The sequence below is a fragment of the Idiotropiscis lumnitzeri genome, chromosome 10, assembly GCF_059441095.1.
Source record: "Idiotropiscis lumnitzeri isolate Australia: NSW breed Sydney's pygmy pipehorse chromosome 10, RoL_Ilum_1.0, whole genome shotgun sequence".
Lineage (NCBI taxonomy): Eukaryota > Metazoa > Chordata > Actinopteri > Syngnathiformes > Syngnathidae > Idiotropiscis > Idiotropiscis lumnitzeri.
This window is the reverse complement of record NC_142400.1, coordinates 21,241,505-21,266,345: the sequence shown is the minus strand read 5'-3', so window position 1 is coordinate 21,266,345 and position 24,841 is coordinate 21,241,505. Positions and strand designations below refer to the sequence as shown.

The 24,841-nt window shown below is 40.2% G+C and overlaps 1 protein-coding gene across 1 annotated transcript; it reads right to left on the bottom strand.

The window, feature by feature from the left end:
• On the bottom strand, positions 1-21,323 carry LOC148329649 (exostosin-1a-like). Its single transcript, XM_088306995.1, has 11 exons — positions 19,477-21,323; positions 17,529-17,622; positions 15,295-15,402; positions 12,714-12,833; positions 8,185-8,317; positions 7,396-7,514; positions 3,668-3,763; positions 1,933-2,022; positions 1,169-1,329; positions 911-1,082; positions 1-783 (listed from the first exon to the last, which is right to left on the bottom strand). The coding sequence occupies exons 1-11, from the start codon at positions 20,418-20,420 to the stop codon at positions 598-600; spliced, it is 2,223 nt and encodes a 740-aa protein (XP_088163121.1). The 5' UTR covers positions 20,421-21,323; the 3' UTR covers positions 1-597.
• Between the last annotated feature and the right edge of the window lie 3,518 nt (positions 21,324-24,841).

Here is a 24,841-nt window from a genome sequence, read left to right as displayed (position 1 = left end):
TTTGGATCACATCTTTTTATTGAGACTTGCAAATAAAAAGGCTAATGTTGAGGCACTGAGCATAATATGATCCTAAATGTGGAGAAGGGCTTGTCATTGCCGTCCCCACCCATCCACTGCTTGTGAAACAGCAGGAGCAGCACTGTAATTAAAAAACGCTAGAACTGTAAAAACACATCCAAAATAGTGTTATCCTCTTCATTCTCTGCAATATAGAATCTAGAATATTGCTGACTATTATATTATCAGCAAAACGTTCGTGAAAATGTGCATAGTAACAGTTTCAGGGGGCTGCAGTGGTTTGTTACCATTTGTGGCAATTAAAAAAACAATGCTATCCAATTCCAGGACTTTAGCAATTCCACTTCAAGGTCAGTCAGTATTAGGCCTTCAGTGTATAAAATTGGAGATGAAACTGCACACTCTGCTATTGTCCAAAACATGATAGAACAAACAAAAGATGCCATACAGAGATGAGGTGCTAAATCTGTCCTTGTCACTCTTCTTCCCCCTACTTGTTTCTCCATTGATCCATTTACGGACGCCCTCTCACTCTCTCACTCAGTTATGTCCAGAGAGCAGGGAAGGGTCGGGGGATCATAGCCTCTCAATGTCCCTGTACTTCTTCCGCAGTATGGACACCTGGTCTTTAAAGAGGACCGGGTCGAGTCTCATCTGAGAATGAACCAGTGGCATGGTGCCAAACCAGTTGGCAAACTTGTTCATGCACGTCTGTCGCTGAGCAAAATGGTCCGGGTCAGCCCAGCGAGAAGCCCGGGAGTTCTGGCAAGATTGACAAAGACAGTCACATAATATTAGGATCCTTCATACCACCTTGGTAAATTATCAACGGCATAAAGCATTTGCCACATGACCAAATGTTTGGTCCAAACTGTAGCGTGTCACTCACCTGAGCCATCATTGTTTCCTTGTATTGTTTCTTCTGTGTAACCTTGATGGGGGGCATCTTGGAGACAGAGGACACGAGGAAATTCATCAGAATATCCTCACAGTTTGACATCTGGTCCACCATGGTCTTGAGACTGGCTGGAAGGGATGTTGTATACAGGTAGTGGTAGTATCTGAGGACAATGGGAGAATAACAAAGGGTTGAGTACAATATAACAGTGTGTAAAAGAGTGAGAGTGCTGACAGCAGGACTGAATACTTATGATAGATGGCAGCGCCAGTCAGGACCATGGAGTAGTCGTTGGTCCATTTGGAGGTGTAGCCCCAACGCTCCTTATTGCTGTCCCAGAAGTGGCTGCGAGCTGGGTACCCAACAATACGATCTGGGAAGCTTCGCCACACTGTAAAGGCAAACTCCACCTAGACAAGACATTTAGAAAACTATTAGGGGATTGAGTAAATAACAGACACATTTGTATGTCCAAACATTGGGTAAGGTCGCACATATAGCACAGTAGCCATTGCTGTTTGTATATTATTCATTCGTGGACAGCAGTTCAGTCTTGCAGTGCTTTGAACAAAACCTTTGTTCATCCAGTGTTCGGTTTCATCCTGAACGGTTGATGCCAAATTGTGAACAGTTGCAGCATGATAGGACTGTTTAAATAATTCTAAGATGTGAATTTGTTTGTTGATTTATGAATCATACAGCAAAAGCTATTGTCGGCCACATTTTTCAACCAATCCCGCGCCAGCCCACGAGGCCCTGCCTCTTAAAGGTGTATACATGTACACAGACGCCACAATGCTATGTTTGCAATTTCTTTTTAAGTTCAAATATGTTTAGAAAGTGTGTTTTACTAAGTTTAAATGTGTTTAAAAAGCAGGAGGAATGAATTTCATCTATCCTGCATGGGTCTGAACAGGGGGTATCCCTGTGATAAACTTGAGTTCAATACAAACAAATTTCTAACAAGCAAATTCTTTTGGAACAAACATTTGCTTTTGTAGTTAAGACCTGACCTCTGTGGTGGAAAGCACAGTATCCTCATCAAGACTGAGAACTGCATCCGTGGGGATGATGTCATACGGAAGGAAGCGGCTGCTAATGACCTGGTGAAATGTGTGAGAAGAAATGGGGAAAAAAAACAGGCAATATGAGTAGTAATTCATAACATTTTTAAAATGGGCGGCATGGGCACCCCTCTGCGCAATCACGGACACTAAACAATTTGAAAAGAAAGGGGTAAGACGGTAAGCGCTTCTAAATAATGGTGTTTGAAGTCAGGATCTGAAAAGATTGTGTGTTGAGGAAGTCAGGTGGAAATGAAGTCCCTCATGGTGAACAGGCTGCCGGGGGTGACAGTGAGATGCAGGGGAAAGACCTCAAAGAGCAGGAGGCTATGGTGATACAGACAAGATTCTACTGGTACTGTATGGAGGAGCCAGGTTATGGATGGCCTGGGGAGGGGGAAAGGTTAAATGGTAGACAGTGGGTGGATGGATGGATGAAAAGTATAATATTCAGACATTTTACATACGACTGTCCGAATTTCATCCCGAGTACGATGCAGAAAAATGACATGGGTCGTGTCAAATATTATTTTAGCCTGTTCTGCCAGTTGCTATTTATGAATTGAGTTGTTAGGACACCCAGAAAAGAAACGAAAACTAGAATAATTTGGAATCTGACTTATTCAAATTCAAACGATGCCTAACCCTATTTAAACGTTATGGCAAAGTACCATGAATTTGACACTTTAGACCAGAGGTATTCAATTATAAATCACAGAGGTCCACGACTAAAATTTCTTCCAATTTAAAGGTCAGAACCAAAGTCCAACTTCCCTTAATGTCTAGCCTATGTTCATATTTAGTTTCAATATTTAGTAATTTTCAACAGAGCGCACTTATATACTAAATATTTAGCAATGTTCCCAACACCTTTGCCAGTCAAACAAATATAAGGCGTTTATTTCACATTCAAGAAAATGTGGCTCCAGGAACTGAAGGGTGCCACTTCCAGAAAAAAACTGTCAAATATCTCCTGCAGAAATATATCAAGTGCAAAGCATTGAGTAAACATCTTTTTTTTTCTTAAATCAAAGAGTTATCAGTCTAAAAAAACGGAAAGCCTAATTATCCAAGTAAAACAGGACAACATGTTCAGTACACAATCAATAAAAATGGCTGTCCTCATCAAAATGAGCTTTGACACCACCTTTTCTTTTGAATATTTTTTTAACTTCTCTTAATGAGAAAAATAAGTTTGTGACTGCCCTGCCAGTGACTTAAATCTGGGTTGGAACGGAGTCAGGGCCATTGGGATTTGGTAGAAAATTTCACACATCTGGGTTTTGTGTTTTCCTTTAAATAATGTTTGTGCAACCACATTTAAGCACTCCTTCAAAACTTCCCCATCACTTTTTAGCACGGCAAACTGTCAGCAGCACTCTCTTCCGGTCTGCTGCGCAATTGACAGTGGATCGTAAACAAAAGATTTGATTGGCTCAAATCAAATAGATACGCCTTTTCCGTATTAACTAGAATTGCAGCGTCAACGTTTGCGAATGCGCCCTGAAAAAAATTCATCATTGGTTTGTCATGGGTCCGGTCCGAACCATCTGTCGGTCCGGATCCGAACCGCGGTCCGCCATTTGGTGATACCTGCTTTAGACAGACAATACAGACATGAAAGGGGGACTCTGCACACACAATTTAAATACTGCAGTAATAACATGTTCAGATGTGGATTTACCTTACTTTGCGCCTCAGTGACAAAAACAGGAACTGAGGTGACAGGCCAGCGGTGCTTGGCGGGAAGAGATTTGCCACAGTTCCATACAACTATCACCTGCGCAAAGGAAAGATTGGTTAAGTAAAGTCATGGGTTACACAGTCTGGGAAATCCTTGTTGAGTATAACAATTACACAGTGATGGAAAAGCACAATTTAATTATGAAGCTAATGCAATTGTTATCGACAGTTTCACAGATTTGATAATTCACAAGACACAAAGAGACTGCTTTTGTATCTAAAAAGAGGACCAAAGGACTCTGTTTTGTCTCAAAAGTGGGGGAGGTGGTCCCCTACAGTGCAACGCAAATTTTCCAGAGATCTGTGACATAAAAAAGAACACACACACAAACTACAAATCGTCATATTGTGCCAAAGAACAATTAAAATATAAAACATCATTTGAATACAATCTGTGTAAAACCCTACGAAATATTTTGAATGTGTGTCATGTCGCATTACAGTTCTTCAGAATGCATTATCTAGATTAAAAAGTTCTAGAAGAGTCACGATTTTGAATGACAATGTTCTTTCAGAACCAATCATCTTTAGATTAAATACATTTTGATTCAAAAGATTTATTATACATGAATTGTAATCATTAAGGTATGTTACGAAGGGTAGGATTATTTGGTTTATTTCACCCTTGAGTGACTAATTTGTTCCATTTTTGCACATTAACAGGGGTCATGCTTTTGTGCTCTTGTCCAAGAGTCTTTGTGATTTCAGACTTGGGGTGTACCATCTCAAGACCTGGCACAAACAGAAGACATCTACACATGTATTTTTTATCATGGTGGGAGCATCGCCCGACTAAAATAAAAACATGTCTTAATGCTTGATGTTTTCTTCTTAGCTGCTTAACCAGATCGACCACTGTTGCCATGGTAAGCGCTCTTTGCCTAAACAATGCTAAATTTAATGGTCTAAACGTGCAACAAAACTTGTGAAAAATTTCACACATTAGGCGTGGCAAATTCATCACTACTTTGTAATTTGTTGCGCAATTTTTAAAATATGGCTTAGTATCGTCCCCTACTAATTTTCAACAAAGCAGCCCCGGTTGTACGTTTCACAAAGATCTATGAGAAGTTGGAGGCCCAAAAGAAAGTATCTCGGATCCATTTGCTAAATCTAATAGGAAGTCCGCCCTTTTGAATTTTCCTTCTAGTTTGGCCCACGCGAGCGGCAGTCTCTGTGTGGAATGTCAGGTCTGGCAGACTCTTTAAGCGGCGGAGGTCAAGTAAACAAAAGCAGGACGACAGAGCTAAGATAGCTACGCAAGCCGCCACTTCCGAGACTCTGCAGGTGATTTGGAACAAGTACTAGTTGGAAATTACTATGTTAGTGGCTGTTACATTTTATTAACTACTTAAACCTGGCTATATGCTCAGATTCTCCATGCTTCAATGCATCTGTACTTAACGCTAATCGCAGCAGGAAGTGAACATTTTTTCGCCAGCTTACGATGTCCAACATTGTGCAGTAATCATGCAACAAACGACAACTTTGTTGCACGATTACGTCCAATGTTCCCTCTTAGCTGCGTGCGTGAGCAATTGTGCACAGCTCTCACCCGCTCAGCGCACATGGCAACGCTGGCGTGCATCACGCACAACAAATTACATTTCTACATGCATTCCTTTATTTCCACCGCAGTTAAATCTACATACAGGACAATACACTATTCCCACTTTCTTTACAATTTCAGTAACGCGACCGAGGGCGCACACTCAGTGGTTCTACGATGGTTTGAAGCACACACATAGATACACTCACCACTGACGTGCCATTGCAGACGACACACAGACAGCTCTAATTAGGAAGTCCAAATATGGGCATAGTTTACGAGACCCTTAAATGAGGCTGTTTCGCGTGTTTCAGACGTCAGGTCACTTAGAATTGTTTAGTGTTTTTTTTTTTAGATGGCGTGATTTTAGTTATTTATGAGTGGATAATGTGGGACCACATTGAAACAGATTTTATTCAGACTTAATAAATTATGCTTAAAATGATGGTTGTTATTAGTATTTTAAAAATTTTAAAGTAGGGCTGATTTTATCACAAATTTCTATTCAATGATATAATATTTGTTCTATTTTCATATGTAGACTGTTCATAACAGGTGTGGTACTGTGGTCCAACGGATGCTCAGGGAGTTTGTCTGAATGTTCAGACGCATGTTAAATTAGAGGGAACATTGATTACAACCCCGGTGGGGTTAAGTGCTTCAGAAAACAGATGGATACAAAGCAAAAACTGTGTAGTTACTGTTGTAATAGTCGTTAATACTTGTTGGAATAACGGCCGCAGTGAAGCTCTAGTGAGTGATTTTATACTATTTATTTTAGTGTCTATATAATATCTTCACTTGAAAATGACCAACAGCACTGAAATTGGGTCCTGCATTTATTTAAAAATACACATGTGCACATGGTAGGTCCAATGTGCATTGTTGAAAGGTCACTGTTAAGCAAATAATTCTGAGTGATTTATTCTTTGAAGCATTGGTATTAAATATACAGTTAGACAATCCCATGCGGAGTCCTGCTGTAATGTTGCCAGCTTTGCGAATGTGATTTAAAGCTTTCTTCCGGTTCAACTTTAGTTCAGGGTCACACAAATTGTGGCAGATGACAATATCCGATATACAATGTTCTCCGGACTACAAGTTGCTCCGTAGTATAAGTCAAACCAGCCCAAAACTGGATAGTGAAAGAGAAAAAAATATACATATGTTGCACTGAAGCATAAGTCACATTTTTTCCAGGTGATTTATTTGACAAAATACTAGATCAAAAACCGACATTTCATCTTGGTAGGCAAGTTATAACATCAATAGAAGAATAGATAATAGGCTGAATAGGTGTAAGATATGCTAACACAATGAAGGTTATTTAGCTACATGAAAAATATGAACAGAAAAGGTGTCCAGTGTGCATGTTCAAGTTTTTGAGACACCACTGTCTGTGCTCTGATAGACGCAGTTGTGTTGCATGAAGCAAAAAGGTCCTGGTGCAAAGTCCTTTATATTCATTGCCTTGGCAACTAAATGAGCGTGGAGACGTACCATAAGCCTCTCTAGCAGCATGTTGTTCAAGCTGGCAAACTCATTCCTCAAGCTGTGGCCATCAAGCAGTAAGAGTAGCCTCTGCTTTTTGCCAGTCCCTAACAAGTTTCTCATTCACTCCAAACTTTATCTCTGCTGCTTGATTACGGTTTTAGCTGCAAATTTCTCTACTCTCAACTTTGTAGTCTGCAGAATATGATGCCCTTGAGGGGCATTTGTGTTCAGTCGTTCTCAGTTGTCTTTGTATGGAAAAGGAGATATTGGTGCGTAAGTCTACAATGCCCTCTCATGGATGTCTGTGAAATATTTTTTTTCCCACGGATAAGTCGCTTGTTGGTAGGACCAGTCAACCTATGAAAAAAAGTGTGACGTATAGTACTGAATATATGGTACACAAAATGTCCAAATCACCCGTTTTGAGTTTTGACCATTTTGCCGTTGTGTACAAAATCAGAAATCGGATAACAGTACATTAGTACATTAGTTTATTAATGTGTTTTTTGGAACGAATATTGGCAAAACAAGTCATTTTCATTATTTTTGTTTTTTCACTTCCCGTTTTGTTTTGAAAAATAAAAGAATGAATGATAAAAGGATTATTTTTAATTGGTTGGCCTCACCTTTGCACAGTACTGTGATTTGGTGAGAGCAGCGAGTAGCTTCAAGACTGGCTGGGACTGCGAAACCAGTGGGGTCACGACGTGAATGACAGCTGTAAACTTGGGGTGTGTCGTGATACCTTGAAAACAGAAAAGATGTGGCCAAGGGGAGTAAATAAAACATCATATTCCAGGAAGAGCATAATAAGTGTGTGTGGATATTTCGTTCTTAACAAAAGTGTGAATATAAAAAAATAGCACTGGCTTGATTGCAGACTATTCTGACTTGTCCTCCTTGTAAAAGCGCTCATTAGTCTTGCTGATAAAATACATGTTTGTGAACTCAAGTCGAAGGTTAGCAATACAGCCGGTAAAGTAAGTTTCGTATGGCTACACCTCTATTCATAGAGGTGTGGGTCTGGGAGCGAAACAGAGTTTCGGTTCGGACGCCGGGTTTTTTTTGGATCATTCTTGGTTTCCCCGTATGGGTACTCTGCCACCGCACGACGACAACGTGATGATCCGGCGCAGCGGCCCTGAACTGTTGCCAGCCAGTCACAGGGTAGACATAGACGCCGTCACTGAGTGGGAACCAAACCCACGCTGCCCGCACACAACTCGGGCGAGTGTACCACTACACCATCAGTGACTATAATACAGCCGGTAATTGGTCAATTTAAGCACACGTAATGTAGGACTGGCTGAACTGGTCAAGTTAAATTATTAAAAAGTACATTCAATAGCTGCCACACACAAGCTCTTGTGCACTCATGTGATTTATACACAGGAGTGTATCAATAATTTACTCACCAAGTTTAGCATAGAAGAAAGGGAAATCTCCAAGATATGTGGAGTACTGGGGCAAGGTGAAAAGACCTCCAGGCAGACTGTTCCACATGAGGTTACTCCTCGAGTTGTGCTGAAGCACCCGGTCCTGGATGATCTGCATAAAAAAATGACACAGACAGGCTTGAACATATGGATTGTGTACCAACACTAAGCTTGCTGATTTTTGCTCAGAAGGATTTTATTTAGGATTTTTTGTCAGTCCGGCTCTCACCAACAATTATTTTGGTTGCTGATTAAATACCAACAGTAGTCGTGATTAATGGACTAATCGGATCAAATGTTACTTGCGACATTTCGCACCAGCAAGCAGCTGCTCTTATACAACCATAATTAGTTTACAGCTTGATTCTTTACGTACAAATTATTGAGATGATACTACATTAAACTTTGATTAAACTTCACAGCTTTTACCAGCATTTCTGAGGTGTTCATAAATTATGGTGCATCTTAAATTGAAGGCAATATTGAGGCCTTAATAGTTTTGGATGCAATTGTGTAGTGCGTTTTAAAATGAAACCAAAACTATACACTACGCAGAGTTGCACTAATACTATGAAGCAATCAATACAAAAAGAAATACTTGTAAACAAATTTCACTCTTTTTATTTTGACTCATTCATTTATAGCAGACAATTTCGTTTTAGGTTAATTTTTTACCTGACATGTTTCGGCGAGTCTTTCGCCTTCTTCAGACACTGAATATATTCAGACACTCTGAAGAAGGCACTGTACTAAAACTAAATAAGATTTGGTTTTTAATTTTGTTTTCATTTTATCTTTTTACCAAACGTTATGCTTTTCTTCACTTAAAAGTAGTAAATTGGTCGACACAATCAATGCAACAGGGAAAAAATATTTTTCAGAGTGTCTGAAGAAAGGCGAAAGACTCGTCGAAACATGTCAGGTAAAAAAAATACCTAAAATGAAATTGTCTGCTATAAATGAATCAGTCAAAATATAAATAATAAGAAGACAAAATTAACTTAATACAAATTTCACTCTTCTTGGGCACCAATGTTTTATTTTTTTTAATGTAGAAGGTAGTGAAATCAGAGGAGTTAATTCAGAAAATGCACTGAGCTAAAACTAAAATTAGATTTGGTTTTTAATTTTGTTTTCATTTAATCTTTTTACCAAACGTTCTGCTTTTCTTCACTAAGATGGGTATCTTAAAAGTAGTAAATTGGTCTACACAATCAATGCAACAGGGAAAAATATTTTAAATGTTAGGAGGAACATATTTTTTAATTATTTTTCGTAACTACTATTACAGAGTTTAGTGCAACAAACTTATGTTTTCTGTTATGTGATGCCAATTGTGGCAAATGTGTCACGTTTTTGTTACTTTGAGTAATGCAATTTCCCATTTTGTGAACGCATCACTCTATTTACGAGAGAGCGTGAGAACCTTCTAATTCAAAGTAAAAAACGGCATACACATTGTTTTGGTTGATAAAAAATGTGAGCTCGCTGACTAATGCCTTCTTAATCCATATTAGATGCTACAATATGTTAGCATAGCAAAAAGGACATCGTGTCCGTGCATATCAAACACACACCGTGACCAGTGTGTGCTAACTACAGTTAGCCTGCGAACATGACTAAACGTGTCGGAGATTAAAAAACAACCACAACATGCTTCCTTTCTCAATGATCGAGAATTCCCGTTGTGCTGCAATGAAAGTTAGGTTTGTATAGTAACTATTTGTGGGTGAAATGTGCTGTAACTTGAGGACTCTGGCGCTAACACCAGGTAGCCATGACAGACCACCTCATTACCCACAATGCTTCTTTTTAGATCACGGATGACCCAGATCACTGCTACTGTGCATGTGCACACAAGACGGGCAAATAGCCAGTGGGGAAAAGCGCGAGACGAGGCTGTTTTAAGTGAAAACCAAGGCATATAAATAAATACAGAAATAAACGACTCGTTGACTACTTGAATTGTCGACCATTTGGATTGTCGACGTCATCGTGATTAGTCGACTAATCTTGGCAGCTCTAATTGTGAGGCAATTATGGGTTCTCAATGTGATAGGAAGTTGCTGCTGGCCTTCTACCACTCGTCCATCGAGAGCCTGCTGACGTACTGTGTCTCCACCTGGTACAGCGGCTGCACTGAGGCGGACAGAGTGAGGCTCCAGAGGACGGTCAAAACAGCGCAAAGGATTATTGGCTGCCCTCTCCCCTCACTGTTGGACATCTACACCGCCCGGTGCCTCAGCAGGGCTCTCAATATCGTCAAAGACAATACCCACCCAAACTCCCACCTGTTCGACCTGATGCCCTCTGGCAGGCGCTACAGATGCATCAAATCGAGGACCACTAGACTGAGAAACAGTTTCTTCCCGAGAGCCATCTCTATTCTGAACTCTCACACACACACACGACCACCCTTACCTTGCAGAACAGCGAAGTGATGTGTTTTTATATATCCTATTCAGTATTATTTTCCATTGCACTAACTATTCTCTTATTTATCTAATTTATATATTTATCTGAATTATTGTTGTATTGCACTAGAGAGGGGAGCTCTCTAATCTCGTTGCACACTTGAGTACAATGACAATAAAGGGATTTCTGACTTCTGATACCTGGAAGAAGTCAAAGCCTTTGTCTCACATCGTTTGAACTGAAACCATTCTACAAAATACAAAGAAATGATTTGAGGTGTCACATCGTATCATGCAACTTTAGATAAATACATTGACACTTCTTTTAAATGTTCTTTCATGATTTCCTCTCAGTGATCTTATTTTAGTATGTCATGCAACAGTTTCTATTAATAGCCACACTTTGAATAAAGTTATCCTTCAAACGCAGCTCCAAATAACAACCATGCTTTGTGACCCCAATATTTTCTGGATTTGTTTGTATGTTATCAACTATGTTTTTTGGTGATTGCTGGTGTGTCGCAGTCTTATTTCAAAGTTAAATCCGGCGTCACAAATAAAAACACCCATACCAACTGATTCAACCAATCAGAGTGTTGCTATCGCTTTGTCAGCCGCTGATTGGCAATTGTGTTCTGTCAGTTGAGAGAGCATGCTGTTCGCTTTGCTGATTCACTTGTGCGTTTTCCCTTTTGATAAAGAATGTAATGTTAGCAGAGTGACATCCTAACATGCGTCTTGCTCAAAAACAGCATTGGTGGAGCCACACAGGTATATAATAGATGAAGGATAAAAGGGCTGAAACCATGTTAATGTGCAGTTGTACTATATGATCGTGCAAGCGTAACATTTTCGACGGTCAAAGTGCTCCAATGGTAGGGCTGTGACGATAATTCTATATCGATATGTATCGAGATAGTTAGGTGATTAATATCAATAGAAAATGGTATTGATGAATTATCGATACAAAAAAAACAAAAAAAAACAAAGCAGATTCGACCTTATCACGGTCCAACTCGTCAACCCCCACCCCACCCACCTCTTTCAGGAAATACAACCCGAGGCTTACGCATGTCCCGACTCACTCAAAACAAACAAAAAAAGGGTTGCGAAAGGTCGACTTTCTGGCCGACTTGACGAAACGACCCTCAGTTCCATCACACGGGAGCTCCGGAGGAGAGAGGCCGGCTTGCTTAATAGTTAAGCCAAAAACAAGCACCATTCCTGGACACACACGGGACGAAACGCCCCGTAGCTCCATCACACGAGAGCTCCGGAGGAGCGAAGCTGGCGTACGTAACAGTTAGGCCGATGACAAGCAACATCTGCGAACATGCGTGGCACGAAACTGCCCGTAGTTCCATCACACGGGAGCTCCGGAGGAGCGAGGCTGGTGTACGTAGCAGTTAGGCCGATAACAATCACCCTCCCAGGAAACGCACGGGACGAAACAGCCCGTAGTTTCATTACGAGGGAGCTCCGAAGAGAGAGGCTGCCTTGCTTAATAGTTAAGCAGATAACAAGCAACCACCCCGGACACGCAGGGGACGCAATGGCCCGTAGATCCGTCACAAGGGAGTTAAATGTTACATTTTAAAATGAAACAAATCGGAATTCAGCCCTTTTCCCTTTTTTATTTTCAATAGTAAACAAAACAAAATAATTCAATATATATCAATATCGACCGATATGACATAGTTACGTTGCAATATAGTTTTCAGCCATATCGCCCAGGTGTATTTGAATATTTATTTCGAGATTTAGGGAGTACAAAGGGTTAATTCTGATTTAAACTAAAATTCAGGTGCAAGGAGTAAACTGCGAGGTGAAAGCATATTTTGAGACAGTAGTATTGGCCAAAATTTATGTATACCACTGTTGAAAAACATGTATGACTGACATGAAACTCTGAGTCTCTGCCAAGATGAATGTAAAAGTATTTTATGTTTGGCTCATACCGTATGCCACCACTCCACACTATCAATTGTATTGGAATGAAATAAACCCCATTGCTTTAAATTATCCAAATGTACACGTTTGAATAGATGAGCCCTCTTTTGCTAGTATGAGCATCATCGAGAATGAGTGCCATACCTCCAATGTGGTCAAAATAATTTTCTCCACAGAGTTGAAGTAGGCCTCCCACAAGAATTGGGTGTGCTGTTTCATGGAGAGAATCTTATCCTGGTGAATTGAGCGCACTGTTGAGGGAACCTGGGACACAAGCGAAAAAACATGGACTCAATAACCTCCAAAACAATGAGAAACATCATTTTGGTTTCCCGCAAAGATATGATGACATTGCTGTGACAAACTCTGTTTGTCAAATATTGATTCCAGTTCCCAAACTACAAATGACAAAACACTTGAAACTATTGACACAATACCAAAATTTTGACTTTGATACTATTGACCAGGGGTGAGCAAACTTTTTGATTGGTGGGCCACAATGGGTTCTAAAAGCTGACAGCGGGACCGGACCAGGAGCAGATGGATGGAATGTTTTGGTCACCACGTCAGAGAAAAAAACCAAAACATTTCATTTTAAATGAAAATGATCAAAAGCATTACAACAAAAAGGGGTCGCTGTCCACGATGTCGAAGTCTTGTCTTATTGATGTCATTGCAAGCAAGAAACATCCCAGGTTGGATAAACCTTTACACAACAGACGCTGCCCAAAGCATGCCACTCATGACACCTCTCTAACCAGCTATCTGATTGGCTGAGGCTGAAGCACTCCCAGAATGCTTTGCCGCATTTGGGATAAGAATGGTATGTGAAATACATGTTTTGTGTTAATTGCATTTCTTTGTTCCTTGTTTTGGTTGTTTCATTTTTTGCTAGTATGCTGTCCAGTTGGTGTCGGGTGATAGTTTGGGCTTTAATGTAACACCGTGACCCTACATAGTGTGTTGAGTAGTGACTTGCCTACATTTGAGTTTTGTTATCATGCAACTGTGAAGTCAATGTCCGCGTGCGCTTATGTTTGAGTTTCCACAAAAGCCGGCATCACATCCGAGGGGCTGACAATGACAAGGTTCCCACCTGCGGTGTTCATTTCGAATACAGAAGACGAGGACTTTGATGGATTTGTGGATGAGGACTGATCAAAAAAATGATGTAAGTACATTGTTAAATATTTCAATGCAGTACAATCAAACTCAGTTTAACTCCCGCGTCCCTTTTGAAAAACATATGCTAGCATGCTTAGCATGCATGCTAAGATAAGGTATGTTTTGAGATGCCTGTGCAGTTATACGACACATCCTATGTATATATTAAATACAGAAATAGCACCCGCAACTGAGATTGCACCCTTTAATACAGTGCACCCCATGGACGTGAAAATACAGTAGGTTTTTTTACTTTTTCATGTGCAGTGGGTTATAAGACTAACCTTTGATTTCAAGTAATTCACAATTTTGTGATAGCTCCCTTCTGGGAATAAACTGGCTTCATTTGACCTGTCTGATTTTGGAAGTACATACGGATCTTTCCCACCAAACAACTTTTTTGTCAGATCAACTTCAAATGAATGTATCCAGTTGAGTGAAAGAGAAAAGCAGGATGGCTATCAAATCTTTGACGTTGACCATTTTTCATGCACAGCGAGTAATAAAATTACCCTTTGAATGTAAATTCAAGGCAGACGTGATGCTTACCTGTTTGCATACCCATACAATTTGAGTTTGCATTGCTTTTCAACATTATTCCGTTAATTAAGTCAGAATACAAATTGAATACATTGATGGAATATAAATTTCATTTTTCTTTATCATTGCATATATTTTTAATAATCAAATTATAAACAATGTCTGCTGAGTGAAACAAGTGCATCTCTTTGATAACAGCTAGTAAGCTAAGCACTAGCTTAAAAAGCTTCCACAACTTACAGGAGGACAAGTTTATCTGAACGCAAACGATTTAATGAACGACATTTTATACCATTAAAGTAGTGAGCCACGTACTGTGTCAACAAATAACAAACAAGATACCTGCGCTGTCAGGAGACAACGATCCAGACAAAATTTTCCCCCCATCCAGACACAAAGTAATTATAAGACTCCAGGATCTTGAGAGCATCAAAGTGCCTCCAAGTGTAACTCAGATCCACAGAAAAAAATATGCGTGCAGCACTTCAGTACTATACAAATAGTGCCTTGTCGAATGGAACTGATCGGGAACAAGAAGGCGTATCGTAAAATAATTCACACACCTTTGACATGAAGGAAAGTGTGTCACAAATTAACCTGTCGCTCTTTGAATTCGTGACAGAATTCAGCATGCCCGCTCCAGATGACAGTGACCTCTTTAGCTCCTAGCTTGTAGCTTTAGAACACTACTTGTAGACAGACTTTCTGCCTGTGTCGGTTCGGTGCTCCCTGCCTGTCGGACATGTAGACAAAATCAGTCCAGACAACACTGCATGTGTCTTGTTTCTTAGTGAGGAGTAATGGCCAGTCATGTGGCACCAGCAACCCGAGCAGCCCTCCCATATTGACAGAGTTGACCTGCTTTACTACATTTTCACCCAAAATATCTGCATTTAAAAATGAAAGACCAGAGCCATTTCTCTAAGCTAATAATTTTGGGTCGGTAAACGTACCAGTACTTGGTGCAAACACTGCTTGCAACAAAGTGAAACTAAGTTGAGATGTGTATGTAAATATTTACCTGAAGAAGTAGCCTTTCATCACCAATCACAGCTGCGGTGTTCCAGTCAATGATCTCTGAGAAAGGCAGTTCCCAGCCATTACTTAACATCACCGGGACACAGGCTGCCTGTAATGGATGTACACAAGAACAAATTAAATAAAAAAAAAAGTTTTTATTTATAGATAATGGAGACATTCATTGCTTACAGTTAGGTGTACAAAAGTTAGATATGTGAAACTTATTTTACTGTACTTTAACAATAACTTTAATTATTTTGATTTGTAAGCCTTAAGGCCTACACACCAATCTGACATTGGCCGTCGTAGCGAACTGTTGTGTCGGGCTAGAAGTGGGCATGTCGGACCGGAAAATGACGGAAGAAAACACCACAAAAATCGACGGAGACACCAACTACTACGCACCTTCTGCGCATGCGTGAGAAGTAGTACCTCTCCATGCCATCGGCGCGATAGTCAATGCGTAGCGGTCGTTCGTGAATGAGCGTGATTACCTCGTCTTTGCGCTTGTGCTTTTAGTCGGGGCCACTTCAGGAGCGTCAATGTTCAGCGAACAAAAAGTCGTATCATTTCGGCTGTTAGATTTCAAATTCGATGGTGTGTTGTCGGTCGAAAAACTGGAGCCAATCCTTATCCAAATAAATGTACATGTCTACTCATTCCCACTTCGGTCTCTGTAAATATCACAATTGGTGCTTTTTTTTATGTGCATCCTCACCGTGATCAGCAAAGAAGCAGTGTGCTAGTGCCCTCCCCGTATAATCTATGTACCTCTGCTCACTTCCACAGTCTCTCATTCTCATAAATTGGCCACGGACAGGTTAACCCTTTTGATATGTTGAAGTGGTCATAGGTAGGGATGTCCACATGAATTTTGGTGCCAATAGATCACCTTTTTCGGACGTTATAAGGAATGATTTCCAATGGAGAGTTAGTAATCGGTCCCTAAAGTGACTCTCGCAGTAACATGGAGAGAACGGAGGGGGGTGAGGCCATATTCCTCATTAAAAGTAGGTGTCTTTCAAGTTGTCACATATTTCCTAATTTCGTCAAAATGAATTGATAAAAAAAGTAAACGATAATCAATTTCAGTTTCCTGATCAAAAAATATATAAACTGAGCTTGTTGGTGAAAAATGGGACATCTTGGCTGGACAAATACTTTAAGTGTTATGCATAGATTCGAGTTTATCAGTGTAAAAGATTTTATAGAGAAAAAAAAGCCAACTGGTTTATTGTGTGAGGGTGAAGGGGCAAGGTTTGGGGTTGGGGGTTTGTGGGCATTTACTTGAGTACTGTATTTTCGCGACCATAAGGCGCACTTTAAAGTCCCAAATTTTCCACAAAACTTACGATGCGCCTTGTAATGCAATGTGCCTATTGTATAGATTGAGTAACTCTCTCGACCGTTGGGCCTGATCCCCGTGGGGCATTTCAGAGTGCATGTTAGCACACCCTGCTGGCCGAAGTAGGAGACATCTATATTTCAAATTGACTGTGACAAATACATTATGTGAATACGCTTTTTGTGATGGTGCAGGAGAGTCTTATCATTCATGTTATTGCAAGCAAGAAACATCACAGGTTTAGACAACACACTGCAAAAAAAAAAAAAAAAAACTGCCCAAAGGACACCACTCACATCTCTCTAAACAGCCACGTGATTGGCTGAGGCTGACTGGCTTGTTATTTTTATTTCTTTTGGGGATATGAATGGCATCGATGTTTTCTTGTGTTCATTTTATTTCTTTGTTTCATTGTTTGCTTGTATGCTCTTCAGAGATATTTTTGGTTTTGATTTGAAACCGTGACTCTTAGGAGTGTGGTGATCAGTGACATTCCTCTCCTGACGTTGTCGATTAGATGTATTGCCATAAGATCTCTCATTGGTCTGAAGTGCTGCAACTGGCAGAGATCCCTTATTCGCATGGGTGCTGGCATATGCGAGCTAGCATGCACAAGCTAGCATGTGCGAATTAGCATGTGCAAGCTAGCATGCACGAGCTACCATGCGCCTTGTAGTGCGGCGCGCCCAGTGTAAGTATTGAATACAGAAATAGCACCCTTAACTGGTGCTGCGCCCTTTGATACAGCGCGTCTTTTGGCCGTAAAAATACCGTAATCAGTGGAATACACAATAGGATGATCGATTCTAAAAAGATTTATTTGTGACAGCCCTAGTTACAACCATGTTAGAAGTAAAATATGGACAATGAAGTATGAATGCATGACTGACCTGCAATGCCTCTAAGAAGCGAAAAGAACCTAGCCGACGTCCCCGAGGAACTAGACAGAAAGTGGAGTTGTACAGCATCTCTCGGTAATCGTACCTGCAAAATTAAGGTTCATGGACATTAAAAACATCTGCGAGCAACATCAAATAAAAAAAAAAAACAAGCGTGTGGACTAAATCGATGTTGGATTACAGTAAAAATTGACAAGTAGACGAACACTTTAGACAGGTCGGAGGAGAAAGCGTGACCAGCAGGATCTCCGTGGATTGCTGCCGCATCTGGCAGAGTGTCAGCGGGTCAACGGAGCTAATCCAGCCACGCAAACCTTCGCTGTCGAGCTTTTATGGGTGATTTGGAATTGCTATATATGTGACTGTAGAATTTTATTAATCACTTAAATCTGGCTGGGTGCTCAGATTCTCCACACTTCAATGCAACTGTACAGACTGACCGCAGCACAAAGTGAACTTTTCATCGCCATTTTACGATGTCCAGTATTAAGCAGACAACGACAAACAACAACTTTGTTTCACATGTACAACCTTGGTGAGGTTAAGTCCTTACAAAATGGACGGATGGATAGCAAAGGCTGTGTCAAAAGGGTCACAATAGTCATTAATACTTGTGGGAGTAACAGTTATGGCTCACTGAAAGTGGAGCTTTGGTGAGTGATATTTGAAATCATTTATTTCCTTGAGAATATCTTCACTTGAAAACAACCATCAGCATTCAAATAGGGTCCTGCATTTAATTAAAAATGTTTGTGTGCGTAGGGAAGTGCATTGTTGAAAGGCCACTGTTAAGCAAATAAGTCTGAGTGATTTATTCTTTCAAGCTTTAATATTGGTCATTAGAAATATTTGGGCTGTCAAAATTAAAGTGTTAACTTAAGATTAATTTTTAAAAAAATTAACGCAATTAAATATTTTAACTCAGTTAACTCAGTTGTATTTACTTAAAAAAATTATTCGCATATCTTGCAAAGCCAAATTCAAACATTGTAACATATTACCTGTACATCTTTAGCACATTATCTCAGAACTAAACACCATGCTTAAGTTACCACTGGGCCTTGCAAACCAACACTGCTGGAGTGTGGTGTGAATAACCAAATATACTGTGTAAGTTTGGAGAATTGTTTCTCAGAAAATTTTCTGCCAAGATGATCTTATTCAAGGATTAAAAAAAAAGCTATTGGAACAGTCTTTGATTTAAAATAAACTTCATATTTGGTGAGATTATATTAATTTCAATATATTATTCAAGTAAATAACTGTTAAAAGCGTCACAAAAAATTGTAGTAGGAAAATGCGATTAATCACAATTAATTACGGAATTTTTAGTGATTAGTTAGTTAAAAGAAATTTAACCGCTTGACAAAACTAAAAATGATATGCATAATTCGCTGTTATGGAAAATAAGGGTTTAAAGTGCATTCTTTATTAAAATGTGTGAAAGAACTATTACAATAATGGGTAAGTGATACATTGACTTATATAAAACATTGTTATTGGTAGTTGAATATGGTACGGTGACAAGGTGTATTGGAAATTGGAATATTGTCTGTAGTATTGTTTTATCTTATACATAGATAGATGTGAAAATTCCAAAATACTGACAACAAAATAACTATACGGGGGAAGGAATAGATAAACGTCTTCCAACTCCTTTGTGAAAGTAGGTAAGTTATTACCTATGTTGTATTATTTTTCATTATGTTTTGCTGGGTGGAGCGTTTCCTTTTTATTTATTGATTACTTTAATTTTGCTATTGTTCTTCACAAGTTACTGTAGTGTAGTTTTACTCTTATTTTTATACATGTTTGAAAAGTTCCAAAAAAAGGTATTCAGACATTTCGATTGACTCATTCCCCACCCACAAAAAAAATGACAACAGCAATTTCTAATAGTCCATTCCTATTTAATGAACATGATGGTCAAAATACTCACTTGTCGTAGTCTGCGTTGTCTTTGTCACAGCGTGCATCTTTGTGCTTCTGCCAATCTCTCCCGTGCTTGCAGGTGGTAAGGAGGACAACGTCCTCTGCGTTATGCACATGATACAAGGCATTCCTTGTGTCAGAACCTATTCCAGTTAAATATCGCTTTCCCTTGAACACCAGCAAGTACTTCCTAAATGGGGGGATGGTGTTATGTTTAAGAAAGCCCCGTTCCCCGCCTGTCCTGGGGTGTTCTTTCGAGAAAAGTGGGATGGATATATCAAATCTGGGCCGAAAGTTCTCTGTGCTGATGCTGGCCTTAGCCAACATGGCAAGTCCAATGTCAAAGCCCAGGTCTTCCGTGTAGTCAGGCCAGGTGCCGGAATATAAATTAAAGATGATGTGGTTTTTACCGTCATTCCACAGAGGAAGATTCAGGACTTTAGCCTTTAGATTGTGCACATATTGCGGTGAAAGCTGGTCCCTGTCCAGAGTGTCCAGACCCAGGACAAACAGACAAGCCCGTCTCGGGTCAGGCGTAAAGAACCTGGAGCCTTCAATAGATGACAAAATGTTCCGATAGCTTTCTGACATTTTCTCTCCCTTCTGCTGGGGATAGATGTAAACTTTGAAGCCATTTCTCTCACAGAGAGAAAAGTCAAAGCAGGACTCCATTCTGCAGCGCTTGCCAGAGAAAAGGGCGGGGATTGCTTCTCTCTTTTGACGAGGTGACATGTGCTCATTCGCATTGTCGTTGGGATCTTGCTCACCGATGCTGTAAGGTTGAACGACCCCAGGGGAGCGGCGCCACTGCTCACCGAGGTGAAGAGTTCGCGCATCACGCCGGTTTAGACCTCGTCTGGAATGTGGGACATTAATACGTCCGAAACAAACTAGCAGGAGAAGACACACGCCGACAGAGAACACAACTAAATAACGTTTTTTGGCCTGCATATGTTCTACAATGTGAGGCAAGATGTTCCGGGATAAATCCAAAAAGTCCCAAAGTTTTGGCTTCACCACCGCCTGTGGGAGCGCTCCGCCATCTTCCCACGGGCTGCAAATCTGCCACCTTCTGCTTCAAATGCCTTTCACTAGTCCGGGAACTGATCCAAAGCATGTGGGCGGTTTCTAATGATCATCAAGCTAGTCTTCTCGTCAGTACTCCACCGACAGACTCGGCTTAAATTTACGCGATACGAGCGATATACCCAGGTTTCTTACATCAAGGTATGCAGGGTTACCTTTAATTTATAGTCGGTATCTATTTCGACCATATATCGTTCAAAACCTGAAACAACACAACGAAACAAAACTCCTACAACTAACTAGTATTTACGAAGGAATAACACGAAACGTAATGCTCAGCAATCAATTATGTTCCAGGACATTAAACTATTGTTCCTGAGGAAACTGGGACCCAGGCTAACATTGGAGCACCTAAAATTTAACATAACCCATTTCAAACGTTACATAAGCTTTAAGACGGCTAATAAGTAAATTGGGTGTTTTTGTTACTTTACTCGTCGCACTCATGGACACGATCTAGTGTCACGCGAAGATCGTAAAACATGAATGGGGCTAGCCTGCTAGCTTTGCAAACATCGAAGTAGCTTATCACCGGTTTGAAAGTGAAGACAGCTTCTGTCTCATCCAAATAACAAGCCGAATCCACAACTTCTCCTCGACTCCACTCATTGGGAAAACAAAGTAAATTATCCAAATCTCTTTCTCGGGTCCTTAGTACATTTGAATCAGTGCCTCTCGCGTTTAATATACAAGAGGTGGTGTCGGACAAGACAGTACTTAAGGTAGTGGACTGGACCGCCGCTGAAGATGAGGATGTGACGTAGCTCCACCAAACAAGGTGCGTTAATTTATCGTTTAGGCGTATCTGAAACGGGAGGGGATTCGGTGCAGTCAACCAAAAAAACAAATCAGAAAAGGAGGTCGCATGGAATTCTTGGCACTTAAAAAATAATAATAATAAAATTATTGAACAATTATACACACACAAAAAGGCACTTATATCAACAAATAACATCTCTTCACAGCATATGAAATATTTGTAATTATTTATATTTATTCATTTTTAAATGTATTCAGGGACAGTGCATATTAATTGAACAGTTTCCTGTAAATATGTCAGATTATAGACGATGGCTAATGACTATACCAATGCAATTCAAAATATTACATAAATGAAACAAAATCAAAGAAAATTAAAAGAGAACAAACATAAATTATATTTGTTAGGGGGCTTTCTACAGGAAATCAAATTATTTCCAATGAAACAAAATGGGAAAAGGGCTTTTTTGTCACTAATCAGCTTCAGAGATTTACTAAAAAATGTAAGTAGTCATTCTTTCCAGTGCGGTAGACATGGCTTTGTTCTCTAATATCTGCACTTGAGGATAAAAAACGTCTCTAAATGCAATAAAATGTTCAAGACAAATTCCAATTTCTTATCATCCTGAAACACACCAAACAAAATAGCCTCTTCTGTCAGGAGGGAGTTGACTTTTTTGGATTGCAACCAACTCCCTAAATCACTCCAGAAGGAATATACAGCATTTCAATGAAAAACCCCCCAAATGGTTTAGATTTTCAACATCATCACAGAACACTCAATTATTTACATCCAAATACAAACTTCATTCTAAAAAACTATTTTGTCGGGTAAATTTTGTTCAAAATTTTGATTTGGACCTCTTTCGCTTTGGGCGGCACTATATGAAATGAAATATAATTCTTTCTTATGCTTTGGATCTTTCATCCATCCATTATCTGTACCGCTTCTCCTCACAAGGGTCGTCTTTAATTTGTACCCAAGCCACTTCGCTCTCTGCCTTTCTTGTCATGTCGTTCAACGTGTACATCTTCACGTAGTCTCGTTCATTTCGTTTCTTCTAGTTTACATTTGTCAGTGCCTGTACTCCCAGCCCCTCGTGTATCTTGTGTTTCCAAACCTCTATGGAGGCAGGTTGATGAAGCAGGTCCACATTCCCCACCCATGCATCTTGGCTGCAGCAGGACAACGTCCCAGCTCCTTGGCACCACCAGTATCTGATCTTGCTACGGCAGCGCAAGCCTTGTGGCCACCATCTGACTCTCTTCTAGCGGCACAAGCCTTGCTGCCGCCCTCCGACCATGCTCAGGCGGTGCAAGCCCTGCGCCCGCACTTTGATTCTGCTCAGGCGGCGCAAGCCCCGGCTGCCCTCCGACCATAGTTCGGCAGCGCAAACACAAGCCCTGCGGCTGCCCTCTGACCTTGCTCCTACAACACAGTCCAAGGGCAGCCACAGAGTTGGCCCCACCAAGAACTTCTCATCCAACCTCCTGGTCCCTCCAAGATGCTCTCATCTGGCCTTCCCTGATCTGTCGTTAATTTTGGTTTTTGATTAATTTTGGTTTTGATTTAGAATTTAGGTGTTTTCCTCTTCTCTTCTTTTGTATGTGTCTAGGTTATTGTGTCCACTTGTGCGACCTGATCCCTTATGTTACGCAATAAACTCCCACTAATACTTTGTGGCTTTTCCAGCTGTTAGTCATTGTCTCATCCGTTTGTATTTAGTTTCCTGTTTTATTTCAGTCTTTGTTAGTTCATTGTCTGTTATTTCTTTGTTGACTTAAACCAAGTCAAGATGGTTTCCTAGTGTTTGTTTAGTTACTTTGTTGTTTTGGACTTCTGATTTTTGACCTTGTTTGTCTTTTGTTCCTTGAATTTCTGGGCACCGGGTGGTGCCCCTTGAGGAGGGGGTACTGTTGTGACTGTTTGTCCTTTGACGTATCTTGATGCATCAGTTGCTCTGCAGTTGCTATTGTCCTTTTATTCTTTGTTCCTTTTTTTGTGAATAATGCAAAATGTCTTAAGAGTATTTAAGATCAAGTTACTCTGTTTCAAATTGCCAGAATGTCAAGCTTTAATCAAGAATGGACGTCAGCTTTATCTCATGTGTTCTGAATACAGCCCTGCTCTCTGTAGTTAGTTTTTATTTTTTTATAGATAGACTTTTACTTTTCAACTTCCGTGAAATCCTGCCCCTCACGTGATGCAAGGTGTGCATAATGTTACAGTAGCTGACAATAATATTTTAACCTTTTTGAAAAAAAAAATACGATCTTGTTTTTTGTTGAACACTTAGGCCTACTACACTACGGTATTTTTAAATGTTGGTGATGATGTGGTACTTAGTGGAGAAAGTTTGAAAATGCCTTAACGCATACAAGCAAACATAAGGAACGCCACTATCTCAGCTGAACTTCATATAATCCAAATAATTTTGAACTGAAAGAAAAACACCTGCCATGGTCAACCTTTTTCCATGTGTTGTCAAGCACAAGAGCTGGCTCTTAAGGAGGTCCGACCCCTTTGTATCTTGGTATTGCGCAAAAATGAAACTAGAAAATAGGGTTTTAGCCTTCTACCACACAGGGAAAAAAATATTAACAGAATGGAGGCACACCAAAAGCCATGATGTGTTTTCACAGCTGCCTGAGGTGATTTTCCAAACGTGACAATCGGGAAAGTAGAAATTTGAAGCATTGTCCCTCAGGATCACTGATCATCGTCAGAGAGGGTCACCCCATTCTCTCACTCTTTTTGTTGCACCTTTCCTGTCACAATCAAAAGACCACTACCGCGGGTTTTTTTTTTTACCACAATTTCTTTTGTTACTTCCCCATCTCGTCTTCCTTTCATCCGCTTCACTAGTTTACAAGGCACTGTTGTAATTGATGTAGAGTAGATGAAGCCATGACAGCAATCATATGTTGCTTGAGATGATTAAATGAAGTTCTTTTAAAATAAAACGGATATGTGACAAACAAATTTTTATCATGAGAGAATTGTCATATACAGTACTTCACAATGACTCATCCTTATGTGCGCGCTACTTAAAAAATGCATTGATGAGGACGACAGCGTAATATAATATATTGTTGAAAAAAAGAGACAACTATTAAAGAAAGAAATTCTCAGTGGGTTCTACATTTGTCTTGTGATTATTGGCAGCTTAATGAGGCCGTGGAACTGCTGTCCTCCCTGCTGATGCATTGTGTTCGTCTGAGCTGAGCAGTAGCTAGAAACAGAGCAGGGTGATTGCGCCAGAGCGATGCTCCCAGTGTGTCATATATTCAGCCATGCCAATATCTAATTTGGAGGTACCCAGGTCAGCAGAGTTTTCTCGAACAGCCAGCAAGCCCATCAGCCAAATAACGACTCAGCCAAATGGAGATTTATGCTTTCCTTCACACTACATCTTTAGGTCAATTATTTGCTACTTGGGTGTAACTGTGCTCTTGAAAATTTGCATATTTTACAAAAAAGCTGTGAGGCATTTGCATAGGCAGTATAATAGAGCATGCAACAGACA